Consider the following 21,108-nt stretch of genomic DNA (forward strand, 5'->3'; position numbering starts at 1 on the left):
TTAATCAGATGACCGGAATATATCACGTTTGTCCGGTAAATCGAAATCTTCCCGGACACGATGTCCGGCGGCAATTTTTTCTAACGGAAACCCTGGTACCACCCACCCAACGGGTCTGTCGTTATTAGATGACGAGACGATGACGTGGCTTCTGGAGGGGTGTCCAGAAATATAGCCTGGGTGAGCCCCTCAACCAGGTCTCGGGGTGGTAAAAGGGTAGCCCCTCGGCCCCGAGCCTGGTGGAGTGGAGAGGAAAACAACAACCCATACGCCGAAGAAGAAGACGTACAGGTAAGCCAGTCTGAGATCTCATCTTTTCACCTAACACCTAACACACGGTTCAACACGCATGCGCAGTCAACAGCGCCAACTACAAAATACAAAATACCGGTGAGACTAATTACCTAGTTAGCCTTCCAATTTCTACTATTTACTATATAATACTAAAGAAAGGGTATACAAATGAGTGGGGAAGCTGGACCAAGTAAGAAACCAGTAACGTACAACTTCCATCCAGAATGGGAGGAGGACTTTTTTTACACAATGTGATATTGGAAGTGTGTCTGTCTGATCTGCAAATCTACGATGGCTATTTCGAAGAAGGGAAATGTGGCAAAAGAGCGAAAACGTACTGCTGCAACGATAGCTTCTTATCGCGTCAGTCACGTTCTTGTTAAACACAAGAAGTCATTCAAAGACGGTGAAATTGTGAAAAAAGCGTTTCTCGAGGCTGCAGATTGCCTTTTCGATGACAGATCCACAGTGGCTGATGACACCTTGCAAGCCTGCCTACACCTTGCAACCAGCTCCTACAGCCCTGACTACTAGAAACTAGCTGCCTCCTCCCAGTGCCAGGTCTCCCACTAAGGTAGAGAAATGCATTTATTTCCTCCTTTCAAACTAGGGAACTACCTGTTTTGTATCTGGTTTACTTTTCTGTTTGTTGGATCAGTAGTTGGCTATGGTACTGCAGACTGGCTGTCAGTGTGTGAGTGAGAGAAAGTGAGTGTGTGTGTGTGTGTGTGTGAGAGAGAGAGAGAGAGAGAGAGAGAGAGAGAGAGAGAGAGAGAGAGAGAGAGAGAGAGAGAGAGAGAGAGAGAGAGAGAGAGAGAGAGAGAGAGAGAGAGAGAGAGTTTGTGCTATGGCTCCCTATGCAGACTGGCAAATGTGTGTGTGTGAATGTGTATGTGTGTGTGTGTGTGTGTGCGTGTGTGTGTGTGTGTGTGAGCGAGAATAGCAAAGAGCGAGGGTTTGTGATGGTCTTCTCCTGTGTGGCTGTGTGACAGAGAGAAAGTGTATTGTGAGTTAACTATGCAGGCTGGGAACTGTGTGTGTGTGTGTGTGTGTTTGTAGTACGTGCGTGTATGTTTGCGATGTTGAAACTGGACTGGTAGATCTTGGCAGGCTGGCTACTTGAAAAGTAGATCTTGGTTCAAAAAGGTGTGGGCACCCCTGATGTAGAGGAATACCCTTTATCCTCTGAGAGTGCGTCTTGAATCTCCTCAGCTATTGAGGAGGCAGAGCTCACGTCCTCAATATCCTCAACATTAATTACCTGTCATGTGTCTTTTTTCACCCATAGAGCTGCCGTTCTCATAAGCCACAATAAAACTTTCTCTCTTTGACATCAGAAATATACGTTTCCTTTCTTTTTCACTCAAAAGGCTAAATTGCCTTAATAGGCGCTGCTCTAGGATCAGCAAACTTCACAGATCCTAACTTTAACCACAAGTGGGCGAAACAACACCTGAGCCCAGATCAGGGTCTAGCAGCAGCAGCTCCATCCAACATCCACGCAGGGGAGGCCGGCGGAGGTAGACATCGGAGGACGGCCTCACCCACGCCATGCCCACTGCCTCCACCAGCCTCTCCTGCATTCACGGTATCAATCCACCACACTGGCGGACTCAGTGGGGGGCAGGGGGGGCAACCGCCCCTCCTGGTGCCCCCACGGTTGAACAACGTCTGTCTTAAGTGCCCTTTTGAGTGGCGAAAATTAGAGGACGTGCCCTATTGGTGTCTTTCCAATGGTCTAAACTTGACCATGTGCCCCCACAGTTGAAACACTTCGCACTAAAGTGTCCTTTTGAGTGGCAAAATTAGAGGATGTGCCCTATTGGCTGCCCTTCCAATGGTCTAAACTTGACCATGTGCACTGATGGGGTCCCATGTTGTGCAGTAGATGCCCTTTTTTTCTTTTCGCCCCTGCCCTTCAAACAGCCCGAGTCCGCCACTGATCCACCATGATTATGCGCGCAGACTCTAGACGACTAGAGATGTACTAAAGCTGTACAATGACAGTTCAATAGTTTTTTAGACTCGGAGCTATTCATACAAGGGACACAGCACTTTCAGTTTTTCACATATTTGTCAGCGTCTTTGAGCCTCGGAAAAGCGCTATACAAATATAATGAATTATTATTATTACTGAGGCATTTCGAGAGAGCAACTTTGGACCCGGAAACACGTCACGACTTAACCGAATAAATATATATGTACACTAATAGTGTTGCTTGCATACTGCAAGCACACTACAGTAAATAGGATAACCAGAGAAACTGATAATTTTCCAGTGGTCTCTTAATTCGTTCTAGATCTGTATATACAAATCAAGCCCACAAAATGTTTTTGTAATTGGACCAACTAAAAACATTTAATTATTGTGCAATATCATAGGTGTATTGAAGGCCTAACCCATAGAAACAATAAATAACATCTCTCCTGGTTATCCTACAGCACAAGCAGCTATCCAACAACTGCGTCCTGCAATCCTCCCCGAGGAGGGACATACGACAAACCATCATTCACTCTATGGAGAACGCAAAGCCTTGGGGCGGCTGTGGCACAGGAGGTAGAACCGCCATCTAATGGTCGCAAGGTTTGCAGATCGGCGGTTCAAGCCCCGGCAGGCCACATGTCGAGGTGTCCTTGGGCAAGATACTGAACCCCAAATTGCTCCCAATGAGCGGGCAGGCGCCTTGCATGGTAGCATGCCGGCATTGGTGTGTGTGTGAATGTGTGTGTGAATGGGTGAATGAGAGGCCGTTGTAAAGTGCTTTGGAATAAGGCGCTATATAAGTGCAGTCCATTTGCATTGCATCCGACACTTGAAATCACAAGACTCTGGACACACCAACCAGAAAGCAAGGGTAAGGGCAACACATCTTTATTGAAACTCTTGAAGCGACATCAATTTACAAACTGAGCAATTGGGAGCTTCTTTAAAAATGTAACAAAAAATGCTTTTAGAACCCAAATGACTATGTTAGCAAAAGAAGAGGGAGTTGGGCAGAGAAACAGAGAGAGATCCTCCCGGGGTGGGACCAGCAGTGGCAGGGATTTTTGTGTTTTATTTTATACAAAAAAATAAATTAATGATATTTCAAGTTTACAGGAATATTTGTTTCAAAACACAGGCTTGCTTAGAACCGTGACAATAAGGATTTACAGCTTGGCTCGTGTTTAGACTCGTTAAAACATTAATATTTTTTAAATCATCAAAGTAGGCAAACTTTGATAAAAAAAAGCCAGGAAAAAAATACCACTGATGAGAAACAAAAAAAAAAGGACAAAAGTGAGCTGGCGGGGGGGCAAATGCGTTCTCGATTTCTGAATGTTCAGTGTGGCAGAAGTTGTCAGAGTCAGTCATGAGCACAGGTCCCTCAGGATCGCATAGCCTGAGCACTGCCTCGTGAGACGCCTCTAGGTCCCTGGCCGGCTCCTCGCTTGTAGCCTTGCTGATAACCGTCCTGACGGAAAATGGAGACAAACATCATTGACATTGCAGAGAAACTACTGGTTCAAACGCCCATGGCCAGGTGAACTAAACCATTACAAGAAGATTACAACAACCATGAAGGGCTGCTTTCATGGACACAGATTAAGTAATCCTAGACTAAAAAGCATCCTCACTGAATCAATGAAAACCTGATGATTTAATCCTGGACTGGGCCTGAGCCTGGTCTGTGAAAGTCTTTACTAGGCTTGAGCCTGGTCTGTGAAAGTCTTTACTAGGCTTGAGCCTGGTCTGTGAAAGTCTTTACCCGCTGGTAGGTGCTGCTGGAATAGTCCCGGGGCGTGCTGAACTGAGCTTGTCCGTATCCCGAGTTTGGAGTGTTGGCAAAAGGAGGGCGGTAGCCGTCATATCCACCTGGAAATGAACACACTCTGGTTAGATGATGCTTCTAATTATACAGCATGCATTTCTGACTCAACTGTAGCTCAGTTGGTACAGCATGGTGCTAACAAATGCTTAGGTTGTGGGTTTGATTCCCCCTAGGACCATATATACAGAAACATTCATGCACTCACTGCAATGTAAGTCGCTTTGGATTAGTGTTAGCTAAATGGCATATATATACAGTAGCGCGGGCTCGTTAAGAAGAGAGAACCCCGATAACGAGAGCTTGAGTGACGAGCAGAAGATTTATAGAATAGCCGGAGAGGCACAGGAGTGCCCTCTGAGAACCACGGGGGTGGGGCTCCCTCGCACCCTTTCCTGAACGGACGGATCCCCGCTGCATTCCGCCAGCCCCCTCCAGTAGAGGGACCCCTACCGTATCCTTTTTTGCCCTTAAACTGAATGAAATATACTTTTGCCCCTGATGAGTGAGACATCGACCCTTCCCCCTATTAAGTGATTTTTAATTCCTGAGTTCTCAGTTTATTATTGACTTTTGTCAATACGCTTTCTGCGTGGGCGGTGCCCCGACACGTCCTCTGATGGGAATAAATATGGTGGTGCACCTAAAAAGTGACCACTGTCTCCTCGTCTCTCTAGCTCTGTGTGTGTACTTTCCTCTGGTCAAGTGAGCGGGTTCCCACAAAATATATGATGCATTCAAATGCATCGTAACACTGCATGTGTATGTAGCAAGCATCATGTCACCCTAAATCCCACACTGACTTGACAGATCTAGAACTCTAAAACCTCCTATGGGAGACGTGGAAGCACTGTTGCATTTTGCGGCTGATTTGTGAAGCTGCAACGGTGAGTGACACCGGGGACGGGACGGGACGGGACAGGACGGGACAGCTCACCTCTGAATCCGTTGGACGAGCCCCTGTAGCCGTTGATCATGCCGCGGGCGTTGCGGGGGCCGCCGCGAGGCATGCCTCTGCTGTTGTAGAAGGACTGGGCCTGGCGCCCGAAGCCGGGGCCCTGCTGGGCGGGCTGCTGGTGGCCCCCCGGGCTGGGCAGGGTCTGGTGGCCCCCCGGGCTGGGCAGGGACTGGTCTGGGGAGTGGAAGGCACCAACCACTACAAGTATGGGGGGGGGTCAAAATAAATAAGATCAGACCAGTTTTGTTTGATTGATGCTTTTATAATATGTTTATTTATTTTTATAATAACCATATATCATTATATATGTTTTGTTAATAAAAATAAATAAATATGTAAATATGTTTCCGTTATCTTTTATTGTATGCTTGTATAATGAAAAGCACTTTAAATTATTTGTTTCCCTGTGAGGTACTCCAGCACAACTCTGATGCAGAACCAAAATGGCAAGACAAAAACATTGTTTTTATTATTACAAAAGACAAGACATGATACTATTATTATTATTAACTATTTAACAGCTCCTCACCGGACTGCAGTTGTTCTGTCTGCATCTCTGTCTGCTCCACAGGGAGTTGTGACTGGCTGTTGAAGCCCTGGCTGTAGCTGTTCTGGTATTGGCTAGCCTGGTTCAAGGCTTCCGTCTCATTGGCTGGTGGGACTGGGGCGTTGAGGTTGAACACCTGAGGAAGGAGAACAAGGCCCATTGTGTTACACTGAGGGCAATCAAGAGAAAAGGTCACAGGATCATTATGGAATTAAGTCCACGTGTGTGTGTGTGCGTGTGTGTGTGTGTGTGTGCGTGTGTGCGTGCGGATGTGTGGGTGAGCAAAAATGCTGCGTACACTGCGTCCACACAAATGTGTGACTCAAGACTAATTAAAGCCTTACTGCCTGCATGGACTGGAATGGAGCTGCGTTGACGTTGATGCCGCTGGTGTGGGGTGACTTGGAGACAGACTGGAAGGCCTGTGTCTGGGAGGCGGGGGGGAGGGCCTGTGTCTGGGAGGCGGGGGGGAGGGCCTGTGTCTGGGAGGCGGGGGGGAGGGCCTGTGTCTGGGAGGCGGGGGGGAGGGCCTGTGTCTGGGAGGCGAGGGGGAGGGCCGAGGAGGGAGGGGGCTGTTCTGACGACAAGGACATGGAGGCCTGAGGGAGGAAATCAATCGATCAATCCATGTCAGATTCATGACCAGATCTCTTCTAGACACACACACACACACACACACACAATTCACATGGCTCTATAAGCAAGACAAAGGCAGGGAAAAGACAGCGGAGAGCTGAACAAAGGCTTGTAACTTTGCACCAAAACACTAAATCAAAAACCAGCCACTTTAATTCGATACATTTTGTATTCTGTTTAGAAACCATTCGTCACGAGGCCGAAATCGGAGGACGGGCTCCTTGTAATGTATGGAATGGAATCAAACAGATGCACCAGCCTCCCCTGTTGCCAACCAATACCAAATCTATCCCTCCATCTCCCACTCATGTCGTTTTTTGTAAAGGCGCCTGCTAAATGCCAAAAAGTGTAAAGGATGCATGATGAGCCGATGGAGGTTTACCTGAATGGGTTCGATGGAGTCTGTCTGTGGCCGAGGGTCTGGCGTGTGTGAGGACTGGAACATGGGGGGCGAGCTGTTGTAGGCGTCAGGCGTAGGGGAGACCATGGGGACCTGGCAATGAGAACAGCACGCACTTTACTAAATTGTAGTTTTATAGTGACAACGCACATTACAGTAAACATGTAAGGGTGCCAGTTTCAGCCAGATGGCTAATTTACAACTGTCGTCCCTAAGACAGATAATACGTCAAGACACAGGTCCTCTCCACCACAGAAATGGTGATGCTGTTTAGACTACATTATTAGATTAGACTCAACTTTGTCAAAGTAGTGAGACAAATAAATACTTTGGCATCTAACTAGTGCAAAGTGTACTACTGGATGCTATAGGCTGTGCTTTTAATTTAATTCATTTGTACTGGATTGTAGCCATAGATTTGTTGTTAATTTCATTCCGTTTGGTTGACAGACGCCAGAGAATTAATGTCATGTCTTTGCTATTTAGGGTTATAGGTTATTTGCACTCAAGCTTTATACTTGCAGCTTTATGGATATTGTAACATGTAACGATAACGTTTGCTGTTCTGTTTCTAATGTTGTTCAGAGTGGGCAGCTGTGGCTCAGGAGGTACAGCCGACGTCTAATGATCGCAAGGTTGGCAGATCGGCGGTTCAAGCCCCAGCTGGCCACATGTCAAAGTGTCCTTGGGCAAGACACTGAACCCCAAACTGCTCCCAGTGAGCGGGACGGCGCCTTGCATGGTAGCTTGCCGCCATTGGTGTGTGAATGTGTGTGTGAATGGGTGAATGAGAGGCCGTTGTAAAGCGCTTTGGATAAAGACGCTATATAAGTCAGTCCATTTACCATTTAGAATAAAACTGGAACATACATCACATTTTTTGTTGTGTGAAAATAATAAACTTTATTTGTATAGCACCTTTCATACATGAATGGAGCTCGGGGCTTTACAACAAAGAAATCACAGACATAAAATGAACCTTAATGCATGATAAAAACACTCATGTAACATAATGGACAATCACACTGAAGTGCACTGCAGCCAGCCACCTTGTGGTGGAAAACGGAATAGCAGTTTCATATTCAATATATGAAATATTCATTTGAAATTGACAGCTCCCTCAAAGCCCTATGTGATTTTTAATAAGCACATTCATACAACTTAATGTAGACTCAGTGTCTTACATAAAACATGAGATAAGATAACAATGAATAAGTGAAAAATAAAAAATCATATGAAATTCAGTCAAATTAAAAGCCGAACAAACGAAGTAAGATACAGTAACAACTTAAATGTTCAGGTTTAAAAACTAAATCAGTTAAAAAAGCCTAACACTTTAAAATGCATTACATTAAAAGCCAAACAAACATAAGTCTTCAGCATTTAAAAACATTGATACAGATGGGACTGACCTAATGTCTGTGAAAGCAAGTTCCAGTGTTTTGTAGCATAGTGAGCGAATGCTGCCTCACCACTTGTGGTGCTCACTCTAGGAAATGTTAAAAAGCCTCAGATGATCTTAGGGATCTAGCAGGTTCATAAGGCACTACGTTTGAGATCTATTTTGGCTCTACACCATTCAGGGATTTGTAGACCAGAAGCATCAAAATCTATTCTGTGAGATACCGAATGTACTTGGGTCTGCTCGAGGTCCTGCCATTACAGATGACGCATCATCTTATGATTGGCTGTGATGACTTAACACATTATGATTGGCTGCAGGGCACGGAAGCCATCTGGGTTCCAGGAGCGGCCTAGTTTGCTAACGTTAGCTAGCTAGCACTTAACCGATGTCGGCTAGCTAGGCTAGTACAGCATGTGGCATCAAAGGTGTTAGCTCACGGTAGCTATCTAGTCTAACGTTAGCTAGCTGACTTAACGTACTAGCCTAGCTAGTCGACATCAGTTAAGTGCTAGCTAGCTAACGTTAACAAACAATGTCAATGTGAACTTGCACGCTATTTGGGGAATTGGGTTGTGCTATGTTTGATAGATCAACTTATAACATTACTATTGGGCAGTGGCTAGCTAACGTTAATCTGGAGTTCACATTGACATTGTTTGCTAACGTTAGCAATCTAGGCCGCACCTGGAACCCAGATGGCTTCCGTTTACGGCTCTGCAGCCAATCGTAATGTGTTACGTCATCACAGCCAATCATATGGTGATGCGTCATCTGTAATGGCGGGACCCTGAGCAGACCAGAGTACATTCGGTATCTAAGAATGGGAGAAATGTGATCAAACTTTCTAGTTTTAGTCAGGACTCTTGCAACAGCATTTTGAATAAGTTGTAATTGTCTAAGTGGCTGTTTGGATATGTTTTTCAAGACCCTGCTTGGACAACTCCAAAGATAATAGTCTTGTCTGTTGAATAGTAAAGAATTGTGACGCATCCAGTTATTAATTTGATCAATGCAGTCCATAAGGGAGTCTATCGGTGCAAAATCATCTTGAGAAAGGGCTATATAAATGTGTGCGTCATCAGCATGCATGTTATAAGCAACCTTGTGATCCTGAATGAGTCCCGTTGCCTAACGGGAGCCTGTATCAGATATATAGTTACCGACTGAGACAAAGTAGTCCTTGTCGTGTCGATAGGATCTGAACCATTGTAAGACTGTGTCAGATAAGCCTGCCCAGTTTTCTTGCCTGTCCAGGAGTAAATCATGATCAACGGTATAACATTCTACACTAAGGTCCAATAGCACTAGGACTGAGACTTTTCCCGCATCAGTGTTAAGGTTAATGTAATTTAAGACCGTGATAAGAGCCGTCTCAGTGCTGTGATTAGGCCTTAACCCAGATTAAACCAAGGCTACAGGAGGTCAGGAATTCAATGCGCTGTTTATAGACCGTTTTCTCAAGTACTTTACCTATAAATGGCAGGTTAGAAACGGGCCTGTAGTTTATGCATTAGGGAGGAATCTAACCTGCTCTTTTTTGACCGCGCCAGTTTTCAAAGTCTTTGGAAAAGTGCCTGATACAAGAGAGATATTTACAATTTGCAATAAATCCTCCAGAACACAGATAAAAACTGTTTTGAAAAAGGTTATGGGTAGCGAATGCAGGCAGCAGGTTTTAAGGTCGTGTACCATTTCTTCAAGCGCCTTGAGATCAATGGTTTTAAAATAAGTTTAATGATAAAATTCATTTTAGTGATCAAAAATCGGAAACCACCCAACCGTACACGAGATGAATATCAATATGATATGTCCAGAACATGGGCGACAGGTCTTGAGATATGTAGCATATATGTAAGATGTATAATTAGAGACGAGTACATAAACATGTCATGTTGAAGTCCTGAGCGTGCAGCCAGTACATTATCATACTCGGGTTAAATAAACACTCACTTGTGTGGGTTCAGGCTGTACTGGAACACTGCTGGGTTGTGATAGGCGGGATTCTGGGTTAGATGGAGGGAACACAAACTATGAGATCATTAACACAACCCGTCAATTGTACCTTGTAAAAGTTGTAAATCCTAGACATCAGAACAGTTTCATCCGACAACACCATGCTTTTATTAGACATGTATATGGAACCACGTGATGCCCGTCCAGCACACCGGTTCTGACGGGCTGTCAACATGGGCAGCACTGGGCAGACCCTCTAAAGCAGTCGTGGACAGTGACGCTGAACTCACCTGGAGGACACACCATCTGAGGCAGGTCCATGTTCTGAGCGGGCTTCATGGGCTGGGCTGACACGATGGCGGGGTCTATGGGCTGTCCGTCAAAATCCAGCATGGAATCCTGGGAAAGCAATAATAATAATACGCCATTCAGACAGTACAATGATGTTGTATACATTCATTATGCGTGACCCCCGATGGGAATCGAACCCACAATCTTAGTGTCGCTAGTGCCATATGGGGACAATATGGATGACGGAATGATTCAAATGTCAAAAAATCTCAATGGTTGTGCACGCTACGTGTGTAAGTTGGGGGTGGGGTACGAGCCAGGAAGCACACGGTTACCATGGTCACCGTTCAGCCGCCCTGCAGATGGCAGCTAGCGCCTCACCTGCATGAAGTTGTAGGGCCCCTGCATCTGAGCCATGAGGTCCTGGACCACCTGCTTCCTGACCACGGGGTCCGCGGGGGGCGTGGGCGTCGCCGAATTCAGCGAATGTGTCTCCAGGGCGACGGGGGGAGGGGCTGACTGCACGGGCTGCTGCTGCTGCATGGCACTCACTGCCTGGAGGGGGGGGGAGGAGCCAAGTTAGCAGCTGTCATGGCAACAAGGGACTTTTGAAAGGGGGCCCCCCATTCTATGACCACACTAACCCTTAAAGAGGATATCCTGTAGCTGTGTGTGAAGCAAGAGAGGCTAGTGGAGGTAGACATCGGAGAACGGGCTCATTGTAATGAATAGAACGAGGAATGGCGTCAACCATTTGCACATACCGTGTTATTGCATATAGCCTCTTCTATACAATACATACTGTACATAAACTACCATAACTGTATATACCTCTAAACTACCGTACTTGCCATACTGTACCCTTCATTATCACTGTCATGTTTTTATATCATGTTCTTATATCACTATTTGCACTTCTAGTTAGATGCTAAACTGCATTTCGTTGTCTGGTATTCAATGACAAAGTTGAATCTAATCTTTTATTTATTTTTTGTTTCTTTTTATTATTACTACTCGATCTTTTCAGTTTGTAAAGCGTCTTTGAGCGTCTAGAAAAGCGCTATAAGTCTAATGCATTATTATTAATCTAATTCCATTACCGCCCGTCCTCTGATTTCTAACTGGTGTGGTGCCCCTTGTGAGTCGCTGGTATCAGAGATGTCTGAAGTGCGTAGGAGCATCATACCTCTGTTTCTGTGCTCCACTCGTCACCCTGCTCCTTGTCACTGCTGCTGTACGCTGTGTCTGGAATGAACTGTCTGTTTACAAACTGCAGGAAACAGATGGTGGCCTAATGTTAGCATACGTTAGCATAGCGGGCCATCAAACAACCGTCGTCTCACGACCACAAAAACGGCAGCGTATAAACTCGTCGTCTTACCTCTGTCGCTTCGACCTCGATGGGCTCGATGTACTCCTCCACAACTTCACTCTCTGTATACAAAGAAAGAAAGAGATCCTTAGAAGGCTGGAACAGCTCTTTGCTACATCTGTTATACGTTTTTTTCACACGTTTGGGGAAAAGAGCGGCCATTGAGGGAAAACGGTTCATGTGTAGAATGAGGTGTAGAATGTTGACCTGTATCCACTGGCTGCTCCTCCGCCTCTGAGGAGTCCACTGCGGCTGCCTGCAGCTCCTCTTCCTCCTCTTCCTCACACACGCCGTTCTGGTGGGACCGGGCTTTGTCAAAGTACCCGCTCAGCAGCACTCGGTCCAGGGACTGCTTCAGCGCCTTGTCTGTAGAGAGGTAAATACCAGTCAACAACAAAAACCACACCATTCAAAAAGCGCCCCCCAACCTCATCCCCAGACTATTGCACACAGTGCACAGAGGCCTTTAACAACCGCAGCTCGAGCCCTGAGTGGGAGTGAATTTACTGAGTCAAGTATTTGTCATCGTGATTTAATTTAAGGGAATCACACAACGACAAGTCACAATCATAAACGTGTGGTGGAGATGATTGGTGGGATCATCTCCACCACATTGGGGTCTTGTGGGAGATGATTGGTTGGTTGGTTGAACAGGCATATATTTGGGGCGGCTGTGGCGCAGGAGGTAGAGCTGGTGTCTAATGACGGCAAGGTCAGCGGTTCAAACCCCGGCTGGCCACATGTTGAGGTGTCTGTGGGCAAGACAGTGAACCTCAAATTGCTCCCAATGAGCGGGCTGGCGCCTTGCATGGTAGCTTGCCGCCATTAGTGTGTGAATGGGTGAATGAGAGGCAACCACAAATATGTTGTACAGTTTAATCAGGAATCATATCTACTAAGACTTGAATGTTATGAAATGTATCATCATAAATAATAAAGTTGTAAAGTAGGACGAATTACGTTTAAACTGATTCCGTTGTCAATGTAGTCTGGAACATAGATGTTATGCATATATTATCTAAGGTCTGGCAGATGATAAGAGTTTCATATTGTTATGACGCGTTCGTTGCGTGAAACAGTTGTGCAGAAATTGACTGGGTGAGGATTGATCCCAGCTAATTAACGCTTGCATGCATCCTAGCAGTGCTAGTCTCAGGAAACATGACTTGGTATTAATCACGTATTGGGTTGTGTCCCCGGTACGGTGCTGTGTCGGCCCGTTTAGATACACAGCAGTACTTGACGGCCAATTATATTGTCTTGATGGATAAGTCAGCACACTGCAGAGTCAAAGCCCACGGGGGGCGTCTAAATAGTCTGAAAGCTGCAGTGGGAACAACTTTTATTCCGCTATAGTTTAAATTGTCATTGCGCGTCGTCAGCTCTCAGTTAGGGATGGACGGTTTCCAATTATTGAAACCGAAAAACCGTCAGAGAGTAAAACCGCGGTTTTCCGGTTAACCGAAAAATACAGTAAAAAAAAAAAAAAAAAAAAAAAAAGCGCCAATTTCAAATAATTGAGCCCTACTGCTACAATACACTCATGTCGAACACCATTAAAACACCGTAAGCACAGTCGCAACACATTTAGGCTACTTAGTTTCACAAATATAAGTGGAAAGGCAGACTTTTGTAAGCTACACCATACATGAAAACACATGAACACTTAACACACCAGCTCCGCTGATCCAGGGTGCACGCCTGCACGGAAGATCATCTCTTGGAACAGCGTCTTCATTGAATGAACTGCTTTCTCAATATCTTGGTTCTTAGACAAAGTTTCAGCTGCTGCTCAATGTATTTAAATATTTGAATACTGCTCAATAATCACTGAAATATTAGACTTAGAATTATGCAGTGAACATACTTAAAGCTTTTCATAAAAACCACATGCCGCGAGACTGACTCGTCCTGAACTGTCGTAAGTCAATCAACAAAGAATGCCCCATCAAAATAAAAGTGCCCATGGTAGAGCTGTCAAAATAGAGCTTTCAAAATAAATGTACTAATACAGATAGAGATAAATACAGAACTACCTTTGCGTCACTAAGTGACCGCGTATCTTCTGAGACATGCGTTCTGTCATCACTTTCAGTAGCGCCTTCACACACAGTGGCGCTGTGCACAAACACTCTTGATCCGTATAGCTCTTGTTTTATTATATTGTGGTTTAGTAAATACTGCACTTGGAGTTACATTCAATGCATGATTTGTGCTATAGAACATAAATAAAGTTTGATTGATTGATTGATATCAAATCAAATCACATTTTATTTCTATAGCGCATTTCTCACAAAAGTGACCCAATGCGCTTTACAGAGAGCAGCGAAAATGATCGTATTAAATGTAAGCGAGTAATTGTAAAAAAAACTTTCCTATCTACCAATAACTGAAGGCAACTATCTTTCCCATAGAGTGATTCGTTACCCTTAAATATAATCCCAATTAGATATTAATCCTCAGTTATTCTTCACAACTGACCAAACCTCTCACTCATTGCGCGGCAGATTCAGACTGTATCATTGTTATTTTCACACACGACAAACATGTGACATGTTCCAGTTTTATTCTTATTCTATTTTATTCTTCTAAAAAAAAAAAAAAAAAAAAAAAAAACGGTTTCAGACGGTTTTGATAAAAAACCGTTTCTATTTTTATAAACCCCGGTTTTCGGTTTAACCGAAAAACCGTCCATCCCTACTCTCAGTACGCCGAATGTTCCAAGAGAAGGTCCAGTAGCTAGGACCGCTCCTCGCTAGGCAACAGTCCTCTCTTTCTGCAGGGGGAGGTCGGGAGGTCGAGCCGGCGTCTAATGATCGCAAGGTCTGCGGTTTGATCCCCGGCTCCTCCTGTCCACGTGTCCTTGGGCAAGACACTGAACCCCAAATTGCTCCCGGGCCAGCGCCTTGCATGGTAGCTAGCCACCGTCGGTGAGTGTGAATGAGGCCGTTGTAAAGCGCTTTGAATAAAGGCGCTATATAACTGCAGTCCATTGACCACTCTCCCGACTTCTGCAGCTTTAAGTGGAGTCTCTCACCTCTGCATTGTGAGGAAACAATTCTGAAGGAGGAGAATCCTAGCTGTGTGTGTGTGGTATCTCCCGACAGGATCCATAGTGAGGACTTGAGCCTTCACTACAGGTTTATGAGAGAGACTGCTCTACCTGCCGTGTTAGCCACATAGGACACTGCAGTCCTACATGGGCATAAAAAGCGTTCCTAAAAAAAGCTTTTTTTAAATATGTTTTTAGGGCATTTCTGCTTTATTGGGATGGAGACTGTCGAGATTGACAGGATGGATGGGTAAGAGAGGAGGGATGACATGAAGGATATGTCGACAGCCGGAATCGAACTGGGGGACCCTGTGATTACACAGCTGACGCCTTAGTGTGCTACGCCACCAAGCGCCCCGGAAGATATTCCAAGTTACCCAAGCGACTGTTGTGCTAAACAAATAAATTGTACGGACAATAATAATCTCTTCGTTATTCAAGTCCAGGCTGTCCCTGCTTGGTGGCTGAGGTAGAACCGGCCCGAGGCTTCACACTACTTTCTCTGCCAGCCAGCGCCAGACACCAGGGGGGGGGGGGGGGTCCACTGGCATGGACCACTATTTCCTCGGGGTCACCATCTAGGTTCTCCTAGAGGAGGTGACAGGCTTGGCTAGTCTCGTTAAGCTGAATCGGGTCACTGATATCCCCGTAGAGCTCCAGAGTGCTGGGCAGGCGGTTCTGTCTGAATGGGTCTCTGAGTAGGGGGGGGACCACAGGCGACATGGTCACTGGCACTTTGCCCCAGTGCTGAGTCAGGATAAGCCCTCAACAGTTCAGCCCTCTGGCAGAATGCACCACGCTGTGGATGTGCCACACGGGCCAGACTGCAGCGATCCTACACTCCCCTACCCACAGGGCCCGGGTATTCACAACGCAGCATTGAAACACGTGCTGAACTTCAGCATTTGACAAGGCACCGTTCCTTCTAACCCTCAATATTCATTAAACAGAACTAACAAGGTGTATTTGCCCTGGGCTACACACACACACAGACACGCACTACTTTTCTCCCAGCCCTGAAGGCTGCCTGGATCCAGGTGTGTGTGTGTGTGTGCTTCTCCCAGCCCTGAAGGCTGCCTGGATCCAGGTGTGTGTGTGTGTGTGTGTGTGCTTCTCCCAGCCCTGAAGGCTGCCTGGATCCAGGTGTGTGTGTGTGTGTGTGTGTGTGTGTGTGCTTCTCCCAGCCCTGAAGGCTGCCTGGATCCAGGTGTGTGTGTGTGTGTGTGTGTGTGTGTGCTTCTCCCAGCCCTGAAGGCTGCCTGGATCCAGGTGTGTGTGTGTGTGTGTGTGTGCTTCTCCCAGCCCTGAAGGCTGCCTGGATCCAGGTGTGTGTGTGTGTGTGTGTGTGTGTGTGCTTCTCCCAGCCCTGAAGGCTGCCTGGATCCAGCGCAATGATTCATGCAAGAGTTATGAGACAGCCAAGTCCAAACACAGAGCAGTCTCAGTATTCTGATTGCCCAATAACTGGCCATCTCCCACAATGCCCTGCTCCAATAACAGGCCATCTCCCACAATGCCCTGCTCCAATAACAGGCCATCTCCCACAATGCCCTGCTCCAATAACTGGCCATCTCCCACAATGCCCTGCTCCAATAACTGGCCATCTCCCACAATGCCCTGCTCCAATAACTGGCCATCTCCCACAATGCCCTGCTCCAATAACTGGCCATCTCCCACAATGCCCTGCTCCAATAACTGGCCATCCAGCACAATGCCCTGCTCCAATAACTGGCCATCCAGCACAATGCCCTGCCAAATACTTCCCCACCTGCTGGGCTACTAAATGAAGACAGTCAGTGTTGGGGCTTGAATAATGAATGCCGTTCCTGTCTGGAAGACCTAATAACCAAACAAAAAGTCATTGGCTTAACTGAAAGTGGTAAAACAAGCAAGGGAGAGGAAAGGACAGGAGGACAAAAAGCCCAGCAGGAATACTTGACATCCAGTGGCATTTGAAAGGGGGGGGGGATGCCAAAAAGGGCCTTTTGTCAGCTCACAACAACTCCACACAGCAAGGATAGCACAGCACTGCTTTTGACCTACATGTTGTTCCTGCCACAGCCTTGTCCTTCCCTTCCAACAGATCCCAGAGATGTTGAGATGCCTCTTCATACTGGTCGGCCAACCTGCACGGAGATAGAGGTAGGTACAGAATACACCGTGGTTGTAGCTCCCTTCTCAAACATCACAGTTAAGGCACTTTTCTTTTTCTTTCTTGTTTGTTCTGTCAAGTTCTCATCTGAATACATATATGCAATACACAATCTATTGTTGAATTGTATTGTATATATTCGTATTGTAGATTGATAATCTCGTCTTCATTTAAAAAACAACAACAAAAACACCACCACACTCTTCCTAGTGGATTTAACTGGTAGCTGCTCACACTGACCTGATGTTCTGGTCGCGCTCCGGCCCCACTAGTTTGTAGAACTCGTCCAGGGCCGTGAGGTCGCCGTCCGTCAGCAGCGAGGAGCCCCCGGCGCCCTGCCTCAGCTCCTGCCTCACCCCGTCCTCCCCCAGGCGGTCCAGGAGGAACTGCAGCTCCAGGACCGTCTTCAGCCTCTTCTGCTCCGCCTCCTCCCGCTGGAGCTGCTCCCGCCGGGCCGCCTTCTTCACCGCCTTCTGGATCTGTATTCAGCCAGAGAGACAAGCACCCCGGTCAGCCACACCAAACCCCTTCTTCCTCACCGCAGATCAGAACCGAGCTGAGCCCAGCCAGGCTGAACTGTACTGGGGCTAGCCTAGTTATGCGTCCAACCACAGATGATGAAACAGAGCTGGGAAGGACGACGTGATGGTCAAATATCCCAGCAAGCGCAGTACGGCTTGGGTCGGCTATGTTGTGTGTGACGACCCCAATACACACATGATGGATGACACCACTGTGTTAGGGGTTAAGAGGCAGATGGGGTTAAGAGGCAGATGGTAGAGTAGGAGGCGTTCTTACATCTTGCCCCAGCGCGAGGAAACTCTTCTGTAACTCTCGAGCGAACTCCAGGTTATGAGTTATTTCCTGGAATTTGGACAGGGCCTCCTAAAGAGATGAAGAGACATATGGGAAATATTAACATATGGGGAAACTGTTATGGAGGTAGACTGACACACAGTAATCCTCCAGCCTGTAGTAAGAGACGATAGGAGGATAGGATTCATGCAGAATGAGATACGCCGACTTCTTGTTCACCTACCAGCTGATCCTGATTGAGACGATCGCCTTTATTCTTCTTGGCTTGGTAATCATCCAGCTTGCCCTGTTTGGACACAGAACACGTATATGCATCAGAGGGGCAACATTTCATTTCATGTCATGTCTGTATCTACCAACATTGCTAAACTCACAATGCTTTTTCCTAGGATGCAATTTGATGCTCGTGCCAGTATTGCTTTTGATAGGATATATTATCATATTGTTCATTCTCTAGCACCAGCTGCTTAGTCATGATGTTACATATCTTATCAGTTTTCCTGTTTTAATTATGCACATCATCAGTATTGTATCCTAAGAACACATACGACCCATTTTAAGCTACTGTCTGGGAGCGCGTCTAATGGCCGAGAATCCAGGTGTTGTAAGAACGATAAGAAACTCCCACGTCTAACACAAGACAACACTCAACTAGCTAGATGAACCCTCATCATGGATGATGCATTGCAGTGTGTTTGTTTATACACGGATCCAAATCGATGTGTTACAGTCCTAGTAGCTTCCAAAGTGATTTTCTAATTGACGCCCATGTGTTTTTCCACTTTCTGACAGGAAGATAATAACCCTACTAGTACATCAGCCATGATGAGGGAGGCCTTGCCATCTCAGCACTAAGTTGCTCAGTAAACAATGTCAAAGCTTTAGACAGGGCTCTAATTAGTAATGTACGTCACGGAGAGTGCAAAAAGCGCTGAAACTCACCTTTTTCTTTTCCATGTTGCGAACCTTCTTATCGATGACACCCAGCACCTGCTTCATGGCCTCGGTCTGGGCTCCGGACGACTGTCCGCCCAGGGTGATCTGGCCCATCGATCCGGGAGCGGATCCCACCTCCGGGCTGGCGGACTGCAGTGTCGTGTTGCCATTCATCGCTGAGGGCATCTGAACAAGCCAACATTGGAGGGAGGTTAACAGGAGTGAGAGAGGCACATCAACAAGCTCTAACACTCGGCGGGGGGGCAGTGCATGGATGCATTCAGATCCATCCAACCATCAATCGTTCACCAACAGATTGGAGAAGGCCTTGGAGACTGACAGGCAGCAGGCTACTAGATAGAAAGCCTTTCCTCAGTAGCCTGTTATCCAGAAACACAAGTAGCACGATGGGGGTGACTTAACCATGGTTGACACCGACGGTGCCTAGTAGAATAGTAGAATAGTAGAATAGTAGAATAGTAGAATAGGAGAATAGGAGAATAGGAGAATAGTAGAATAGTAGAATAGTAGAATAGTAGAATAGTAGAATAGTAGAACAGTAGAACAGTAGAATAGTAGAACAGTAGAATAGGAGAATAGGAGCTGGAGAACTTTTGTTTACAACACCGTCAGGATTCTTGGCTTGTTGACATTCAAAACGAACCGATGGAGTGTAGCTGACTAGCTGGTAACCAAGGCTACAGCTGGTAACTAGCTGGTAACTAGGCTACAGCTGGTAACTAGGCAACAGACAGCTGGTCACTAGGCTACAGACAGCTGGTAACTAGGCTACAGACAGCTGGTAACTAGGCTACAGCTGGTAACTAGGCAACAGACAGCTGGTAACTAGGCTACAGCTGGTAACTAGGCAACAGACAGCTGGTAACTAGGCTACAGCTGGTAACTAGGCAACAGACAGCTGGTCACTAGGCTACAGACAGCTGGTAACTAGGCTACAGACAGCTGGTAACTAGGCTACAGCTGGTCACTAGGCTACAGACAGCTGGTAACTAGGCTACAGCTGGTCACTAGGCTACAGACAGCTGGTAACTAGGCTACAGCTGGTAACTAGGCTACAGACAGATGGTAACTAGGCTACAGACAGCTGGTCACTAGGCTACAGACAGCTGGTCACTAGGCTACAGCCGGTAGTTCACCATGATCAGCTGTTGATTGACTACCAACCGAGGTCAACAGTTATCTGACCACCAGATTCAACCATTAGCTACCTAGCTTAGCACCCGTCGCATCGAGCTCTCCTTCTTCGCATTTTACAGGTTTAGATCTGATTCAGCAGAGAGGAGCAGCTAGCCAGACAATGCTACTGTCCGACTCATCTTGAAGACAGTACATTAATGTAACTGCGTCAGACATTTCCTGAGGAACGAGATCGCTATCTGCATTGATCGGTGTCTATCTCACCGGTTAGCGGGTGGAACTGCAACAATGAATCGCAACATACATAGCATAGCATAGTGAAGGAAGGATGCACACCGCCTAGCTACACACCGGGCTCTGCTAGCGAGCTGCAGCTTAGCTAATGATGAGACGGCGATCACATAACCTCTCTCCTGTTAGGCGCTTTAACGTGTCTGCTCACCGTGACGCTCTGTGGATCCACACAGAGGAGCTTTAGAGAGATGATGTGACAGCCGCGGGTCTTCAGCTGTGTTGCTCTTATATGTTCTCTGTGTATATAAACGTGTTAACGTGCTGCTCCGCCCGCCGGCCTCACCAGACTGAGAGGGTCTGAGAGGAGAGGTAACTCTTTATAATGGGTTAGGGTTGAGGTCCCTTTCAGCTGGCCAGGATATGCCAGACGATATTGAATTAATTCATTCCCACTGCAACCACCGCCCTGAACATTTTAAAATAGGAAGCACACTGTTTTTCTTTTAAACCACAACATTTTAGCATTTTAGCTTTTTAAATCATAATACTGTTCTCTTACTATTATTTTTTAAATGACTAGACTTTTTAAATAGGCACTACATGTTATAAACACTGTTATATCTGTCTGTTTTTATTGTATGTATGTGACCTATGTGTGTTTTTAATGTGGATACCGTATTCATGAACTGCACAAAGCCTGTCAAATGAGAATTTGACAGGCTTTGTGCAAAGCAATCTTGAATCTTGAATCTTGAAGCAGAAGAAACAAATAAACTGCGACAACCAAAACAATTGACAGCATTGTCTCGTTCTGAATGTGGACCGATATATAATCGACTAGATTAGACCGATGATTGTGTACTAACGCGTGACCGATAGATTTGTGCATGAAACTGGGCAAAATGCGCATAACATAACCCATCTTGGACGAAAATCCTCCTAAATCACTTGCAAAATCATCTGCAGAGACATCTCCTGATCATGTTGTTGTGACTGATTTAACGAAGAGTCTAGGCAATGCCAAACATGCATGTTAGATACAGATGTTCTGATTCAAGCTTTTGTACACAATGCATATTTGGTGACTTTGGTTAA

General features: G+C 46.2%; 1 protein-coding gene across 2 annotated transcripts; it reads right to left on the reverse strand.

Annotated features, from left to right (window-relative positions):
* Positions 1 to 3,161: 3,161 nt before the first annotated feature.
* Positions 3,162 to 20,358, reverse strand: LOC308170346 (caprin-1-like). Of its 2 annotated transcripts, XM_080545121.1 has the most exons (18): positions 20,222 to 20,358; positions 18,628 to 18,807; positions 17,909 to 17,971; positions 17,668 to 17,754; positions 17,110 to 17,348; positions 16,761 to 16,843; positions 11,873 to 12,031; positions 11,675 to 11,727; positions 11,480 to 11,563; positions 10,675 to 10,848; positions 10,293 to 10,401; positions 10,000 to 10,052; positions 6,627 to 6,737; positions 5,953 to 6,207; positions 5,591 to 5,744; positions 5,041 to 5,259; positions 4,044 to 4,150; positions 3,162 to 3,749 (listed from the first exon to the last, which is right to left on the reverse strand). In XM_080545121.1, exons 2-18 carry the CDS (start codon positions 18,805 to 18,807, stop codon positions 3,663 to 3,665), a joined length of 2,217 nt encoding a protein of 738 aa, XP_080401247.1. In that variant the 5' UTR covers positions 20,222 to 20,358; the 3' UTR covers positions 3,162 to 3,662. The 2 variants fall into 2 exon arrangements, with proteins under 2 accessions (XP_080401247.1, XP_080401248.1); XM_080545122.1 differs by lacking the exon at positions 5,953 to 6,207.
* Positions 20,359 to 21,108: the final 750 nt, after the last annotated feature.

The sequence above is a fragment of the Nansenia antarctica genome (genome assembly GCF_963989245.1).
Source record: "Nansenia antarctica genome assembly, chromosome: 14".
NCBI classification, from domain to species: domain Eukaryota; kingdom Metazoa; phylum Chordata; class Actinopteri; order Argentiniformes; family Microstomatidae; genus Nansenia; species Nansenia antarctica.